The sequence below is a fragment of the Lactuca sativa genome, chromosome 8 (genome assembly GCF_002870075.4).
Source record: "Lactuca sativa cultivar Salinas chromosome 8, Lsat_Salinas_v11, whole genome shotgun sequence".
Lineage (NCBI taxonomy): Eukaryota > Viridiplantae > Streptophyta > Magnoliopsida > Asterales > Asteraceae > Lactuca > Lactuca sativa.
This window is the reverse complement of record NC_056630.2, coordinates 13418762-13425844: the sequence shown is the minus strand read 5'-3', so window position 1 is coordinate 13425844 and position 7083 is coordinate 13418762. Positions and strand designations below refer to the sequence as shown.

Below are 7083 nucleotides of genomic sequence, written 5' to 3'. Positions count from 1 at the left end.
TCAACCTAGTGATCTTCGGTACTCCTCAGTTCATGCACACCTTTCTCAGTAGTTGTCTTTTAGTGACTTATTGGCTATATCAGGAGTTGTCAACCTTTGTAACAAAAAAAAGTGGTGCACCTTTTTTAACCCTTTAACACATTGATTATGGTTAGAAATGAAGATGAACGGGTGAATAAAGAAGCTGGTTGGTAGTTTGTCTTTTTTCATAAAAGTTAATAAATAAATAATTTTTTATTAGACCATAGACGTACCCAAACCTTTGGGACTTTTTCAGTGATTTCCCCCAAAAAAAACATTAATGAGTTTCCTTTTGTTTTGTCATAGGTTTGGCAATGATTTAAAGAAAACAATGAAAGATGTAAAATCAAATATTTATTCTTCACGGCAATTCTTTTTTTTTTCATGTATATACAAGCATGGACCTTTTTGCTATTGCAGGGGATGCATGTGGATCCTAATATATATTTAATGGATGAAAAAAACAAATCACCACATAAGGCTTCAAAAACAGATGAAAACGACTAAAAGACACAGAAAATAACGCTGAAATTTCAAGACCAACGCAACTGGTGAAGTTTGATAAACAGAGGAAATTAAAGAAGAACAAATGAGGAGAAATCATATTCATATCCAAGTGAAATTGACAACAATATAAAGCAAGTTAGAAAGAAAATGGTTTTGACACAACAAGCCTTTAATATAAAATATATTACAAAGAAAATGGTTTTACACAACAAGCCATTGCATACATAACATTTAACAAATATCCTCTAAAAACAAACAAACCACCATTTGAAAAAACAAACAATCAACTCTTCTTTGATGCAACTGTTCTTTGAACAGTAGAAACACCATCCACGAATTTTGTACGAAAAAGAACATTCGCATTGTTGAACATCCCTTCTTTCAAGGAAACGACAATAAACTGTCACCACAAAAGAAAAGAAAAAACACAAACATATTTATATCAATAAACCAAAACTTTTGAATAAATATTTTGTAAGTTTCATAAACAATAATATGTATATACCTGAGAATGTGGAAAGTGAGCTTTGATCATCCGCCCGATGTTCTGTGTATGACTCAGATCAAGAGCTGCATCAACCTGGTCAACAGAAGTCAAGTCAAACATGTTTTTATTAAGAAATAAAGATTATATAAGAAAGGTGGAAAATAGGAATAATGAAATACCTCATCCAATATATAAAGTGGGGCTGGTTTGAAAAGAAGTAGTGCTAAAATTAAAGAAAGTGCAAGTAGAGATCTTTGTCCACCACTGAGTTCTGATAATGACTGTTTCCAAACACCCCCAAATGCCACCCGCACTTCTAATCCATCCAAAAATGTCCCTCCCTCTGGTGGTTCTAGCTTTGCCATTGTTCCAGGCAACAACGTGGAAAATATAGATCCAAAATCACTGAAATTTTAAAAAAAAAAAAAAAAGAATGTTATCAATAAACAATAATAAACTAGTATTAAATTTCAAGAGACTTACCTGTTCACTTTAACCCATGTCACTTTCAGCGTCTCCTTTTTCTTCTCATCAAGCTCTTCAATCACCAGCTTAATCTTTGACTTGTCATTCTGTGTAAATAAAAAAACGTTTAAGTAAATTACATTTTTCACACCTAGGTTTAGCTGGTTTTTGCAATTCTGGTCCTAATTTCAAAGAAAATGACTATATTTGGAACCAAAATGCACAAGACAACGTTTCATGATCAAAATTTCAAAAACCATCCAAAGTAAAGGGACCAAAAATGAACTTTACTGAGAATAAAAGTCCACCAACCTCAATAATGTTCTTCTTGGATATCAAGTCATTGTACTCATCTTCTGCTTTCTCAAACATGGCCATAACTTTCTTGTTCACCCTCTTCTCAAGCCTTTAACAGACAAAAAGAAAAAAGCTAAATGCGAGAAATAGCAATGTACTTTGAAATCATTTTTTTTTTCATATTTAAACAATGCACTTTAAGAATTTCTATAGCAATGAAAGTAGATTGCTATTTCTTGCAAAAAAAAGAAAAAAGGTTTGACTATTTACCCTGCTTGTTCAGCCTGGAGACTTTCAAAATGTTCCCTTGCTTTATGTGGATCACGGGATGTGAAATCATAATCACTTCCACTTCTTCCAAAAAGTTGTTTCTCAGAATTTATCCAAGAATTCTTCTCAATCAATCTATCAACCTTTGATGAACACTCTTTCTGTTCCATTTCCATACGTTTGACCTCATTTTCTAACTTTTTCCTCTCAAGATTTTTCTCACCCATTTTATTTCTAAGTTTTTGCTGATCTTTAAGAATACGACTGATTTGTGAGTCACACTCCTTCACCTTCTTACGGGCTGCATTTAGCTCACGTTGTGCTTCACTATGTTCATCTTTCAATGAAATAACCTGCAAAAAAGTGCAAAAAAATGTTATCTTTCATTGTGTCAAAAAAGAAACAAAAAGAAAGTCAATAAGTCAACCTTGGTCTTCAGTGCATCCACTTCAGCAGTCAACACACTAATCTGCTTCTCAAAAGAAACTAACTGATTCTCTAAAGACGCCTGTTCTTGTTTAACTGCCTCGGCTTCCATTATAAGCTTCTCCCTTTCATTTTCATGCCCCTATAAACAAAAGTTTATGTACTAAATGTCTAAATGACTATATTCTCCTCCAAGATAAAAACTATACATTATATTATATAACAAACATACCTTGAGGTCCTTTGAAGCTGACTGCATATTTTTTTTCACATCCTTAATCTTTTTTTCTAAATCTTTGAGCATACGTTCCCGATTACTGGAATGGTCTTTAATTGACTTTTCAAGATTTGTCACTTCAGCTACACATTTTTTATAAAGTGCTTGCTTTTCATTAACAGCAGATTTAGCTTCTGCAAGCTCTTGCTCGATTCTTTTTACTGTTTCACTAAGCTACATCACACATAAATAAAAAGTACAGAAACAAATTAGAATGATGAATAAAAAGAGATAGACCCGATAATTTATAACAAAAAAAAAAGTGAAACCTTATGATGCTCATTCTGCTCAGCTCTGGTTTGGAAGAGTGAAAGATCATATGACTTAAGTTCTAATTGAGTCTTTAAGTCGTTGTACTTTTTTTGAAGTGGAAGAAGCTCATTAATCTGGACATTTGAAGAAGACACAATGATGTTAGTTGATGTAATTGTTAATACATATAATTAGACAATATCATGGAAAGCAGCATTGAAGGTACACCTTTGATTCGATTTCTGATAGTCGTTTTTGATGTAATGATAATTCTGATTCAGCCTCTCCTAAAGCATGTAGTTGTCTTAATAGATCACCACCACCCCTGCTCATTAGAAAGTTGTATTAGTAAAGATATTTGTTACACTTAAAAAAAAAAAAACTTTGATATTTAAATAAAAGTAAAATGCAAGCTTAGTGGATTCATTCTAGATGTTTAATTTGTTTAACAGATGGTCCTAAGGATTAGTCTTGTTGCAAGGTAAGGGACTACATTAAATTCACAGCAAAATGACTATTTTGCCCCCATCTTCATCCTTTATAAATAAACCCCAAGAAAAATCTAATTTTCTTTGTCTTTAAAAGAAACCAAAACAAACAAAGGAAACTATAGCTAAGAAAATCAAAATCCAACTCAAAACAAACCCACGAATTCACCATTTTTTTAAATCAATTCATGATCATGCCAGTAATCGTTATTTCTTCTCCAAATTTCAAGATTTGTGCATTAAAATGACAGATAAAGGTAAATTTGTGAGTTTCATTTAAATCGGATCTTGCTTTTAAAGAATTTGTGAAATGTTGCTTACTTGCGAGAACCACCAGTCAGAAGACCACTTGGTTGAAAAATGTCACCTTCCAATGTCACACTAGGGGTACTAACTTGGCGATTAAATGCAACCTGTGAAGATAAAAGTTAATTTGGATTAAAAAAAACAAAAACTTTGTTATGAAAATGAGAAAAGGTGAAAAGGGTACCTCTTTTGCAGCATCACTGGTCTTACAAACAAAAGTTGCACCAAACACATATTCCATTGCAGTCTGGAGCTCATCATCATAACCAACCAATGAAAGTGCCACCTCAGCATTGCCTTTACCTACCTGGAAAACGAAAAAGTTATCATGTGAAAGAAATGAGAAATGAAACAGATTATATAAGGAGTTTTATAAAAGCAAGAAACTTGCCAGTTTAGTAGCAGCAGTTTGAACTCTAGAAGGTACAGGATGGCTTTGGATTTTATTCAAAGGAATAATTGTCACTCTTCTTCTGAGATCACCATTTTGTAAAAGTTGTTTTCCTGTATTTTCAGTGTCCACCACAATATTAAACAACTTCCCACCTGCACAGACCTCCAATGCAGTCATAGTTGAGCTATCTTTGACTTTAATAAGCTTTGCAACCACGCCTTTGACTCTTGACCGGTCAAAGTTCTTCACAGGATCACGATAAGAGAACTCAATGTTCCCCAAACGTGAAGAAATCATCCTTATTTCCTCTTTTATCTTATGTACTGCTTCTGACTCCACCATTCGGTCCTTTTGTAAACCTTCCATCTGTCCTTCCTCATATGATAAAGATTTCAAAGCCTTTTCAACATTTTCTACATCTTTCTGTCTGATTTTGAGCTCTTTTTCTACAGAAACAGCTTCATCCCGCTTTGATAATAACTTAGTTGTGTTCTCTTTTAGCTCCTTTTCACCATGACTTATCTTTGTTTTCAACTGCTTCAACTCGGTTTCTGCCTTTCCAACTGCCACTTTAGCATCACCTAATTGATCTTCAAGACACTTCTCTTCATTACCACTGCTTTTACCAGCAACAACACCCTGGTACTCTTTTTCATGTTCTTCTAAACTCTTCTTTAGCTCTTCAACTCTTTTCTTCAAATCAGCTGCTCCATCTTCTGCACTTTTTACAGCATTAGCTCTATCTTCAACAGACTGCTTCAGTTCTTCAAGATTTTTTTCAATCTAACAACATCAAAACATTTGATATTACATCTTTAAGAAACTGAAAGAATATAATTTACACTACACAAAAATGATACCTTTACAGCATTCTTTTTCTCGGTGTTGAGATTGTCCTCTTGATTTTTCAAAACCGAAGTTTCTTTCACAAGATCACAAGAAATAGCATCAACTTTATCTGACAGAGCCTTAACCTCCCCACCCATGGTTGCATCTTTTTCAGCAGTTAACTTTGTTACATTCGCCTCCATTTCTTGTATTTCTGTTTGCATTGTCTCTGTATTACTGTCAATCTCAGTTATCTTGGCTTTTACCTCTTCAACACCATGAACTGCATTATCTCGAATTTTTTCTGCTTCTACATATTCATAAGCAATACAAAACCTTTTCAGTCTATCTAATTCTGCATTCCCATTGGACCATTGCATGTATTGCATTCGCTCTTTCCTTAGTTTTTCTAGTGCAGGGAGTATTTCCTGATCAAGAAGCTTGTTGATCTCATCAACTTTACCCTGCTTTTTCTCAAGGGTCTTCAAAGCAGCATCTTTTTTGGTTTCATACATTCTTGTTCCAGCTGCTTCTTCAAGCATGGACAATATTTCAGGAGGTTTCATGTTTAATACCTTGGTAATGCGCCCTTGCATAATCAGAAAATGTGGATTGTTGACATTTAGCTGAACTGAGTGAAAAAGATTTTGCACTCGACTTGGTTGTGCAAGATGTCCATTGATCAAGTACTTGTTCCTCCCACCAACCACAATCTGTTACATCACAAAACGAAAACCCTCAACCTATGTGCTAAAGTATCATAATTTTTTAATTCTAAAAATAAAAAACTTATTTTTATACGTTCTGCAATTCCTAAAATTCATTTCATGTTCAGTAGATACAAGAAAAAACACAGTCACGAGTATATTGAAATTATTGAGCTTTTTGTCAACGAATTAATTGAGGTATCACGTCACGTACCTGGCGAGTAACAGTAATTTCGGGGCAATCTTCGTATCCAAGTGGGCTTCTACTCCTATCGGAGTTATCAAACACAACCGACACGGTCGCCTTCGTGATACCAGCTTGTCCTTGCTTGTACACCAACTCCTGTAAATTCGAAGCTCGAACCTGCTGCAAGTTCGTGATACCTAACACGAAGCAAATGGAATCGAGAATGTTCGATTTCCCGGATCCGTTTAATCCGGTTATGGCATTGAAAAAGGGATCGAAACCTGGAACAACTGTTCTTGTAGCGTATGATTTGAATCCCTCTAAACAAACCTCTTTGATGTGCATTGTGACTGTATAGAAACCCTAGAAACCTGAGGATTTTGGACGAAATTCAGTTAAGATCTGAAGTGGAATGTAGAAAAAAGAACGGTTGTGAAGGGAGACAGAGGATTTTTCAGATTGAAACCCCTTAAACTTGACAGACAATATGAAATTTGTGAATGACGGATTCCAAGAGACAAAAAATTGAAATCAATAAGGGTTTAGACGAAATGGCGGGAAAACTTTATTTTTCAAAACTTTCAATTTGTTTTTATTATAATTATTTTGTAAGGCCTGGCAGCGCTAAATGGCCCCTGTTAAGCCCACACACCTTTTTTTTAATAATAACAAAACGCATACCCTTATGGCCTTATCCCCTAATAAGGGTCAAGTCAAATGCTTATCATTATAATGAAGATATTCGTAACTTGAGTAAAACATCTTGTGTTTATAGTGACTATATTATATGTAGTGGGTATTTGGGATCATGATCATTTTCATGTATTGACCGTGGGTGTTGATTTACTTGAATCACATGTATATTTGGTGGTACCATGTTAAGTTGTTAGGAGTTATATAGATGTTTAGTATCATTATAAGCATCTTGAATCATTAGAAACATTAGGTTGACTCGGAGATCAATTTAGGAGTCGGACATCACAACTTATGGGATCTTTTACCAAACTTTGTCTTATGTCACAATGCCGCCTAAAGTTCATATCATTACTCATTCATGAGGATTATTGAGTTTTTTATGCCATAACATTTACAATATTTTGATTAAAGCTTTCAAACATGTCGATCCGTTGATTTTGAGTGTCATGTGCGAAAAATAAAAATGGTTCCTCAA

At 34.3% G+C, this 7083-nt stretch overlaps 1 protein-coding gene across 1 annotated transcript; it reads right to left on the bottom strand.

Annotated features, from left to right (window-relative positions):
* Positions 1 to 679: 679 nt before the first annotated feature.
* On the bottom strand, positions 680 to 6430 carry LOC111904051 (structural maintenance of chromosomes protein 2-1). The gene is made up of 15 exons (XM_052766051.1): positions 5940 to 6430; positions 5051 to 5731; positions 4184 to 4973; positions 3981 to 4099; positions 3812 to 3903; positions 3231 to 3327; positions 3020 to 3136; positions 2706 to 2924; positions 2475 to 2615; positions 2048 to 2400; positions 1793 to 1886; positions 1499 to 1587; positions 1195 to 1420; positions 1034 to 1108; positions 680 to 928 (listed from the first exon to the last, which is right to left on the bottom strand). Exons 1-15 carry the CDS (start codon positions 6255 to 6257, stop codon positions 812 to 814), a joined length of 3528 nt encoding a protein of 1175 aa, XP_052622011.1. The 5' UTR covers positions 6258 to 6430; the 3' UTR covers positions 680 to 811.
* Between the last annotated feature and the right edge of the window lie 653 nt (positions 6431 to 7083).

What these genes read in the sequence shown, in the direction of transcription:
- LOC111904051 (XM_052766051.1), bottom strand. Translation starts at nt 6,257, where the DNA reads ATGCACATCAAAGAGGTTTGTTTAGAGGGATTCAAATCATACGCTACA. An exon ending in CCAGTGATGCTGCAAAAGAG is followed by an intron (nt 3,904 to 3,980) that starts GTACCCTTTTCA and finishes TTATCTTCACAG; the next exon opens with GTTGCATTTAATCGCCAAGT. An exon ending in CTGACTGGTGGTTCTCGCAA is followed by an intron (nt 3,328 to 3,811) that starts GTAAGCAACATT and finishes TCTAATGAGCAG; the next exon opens with GGGTGGTGGTGATCTATTAA.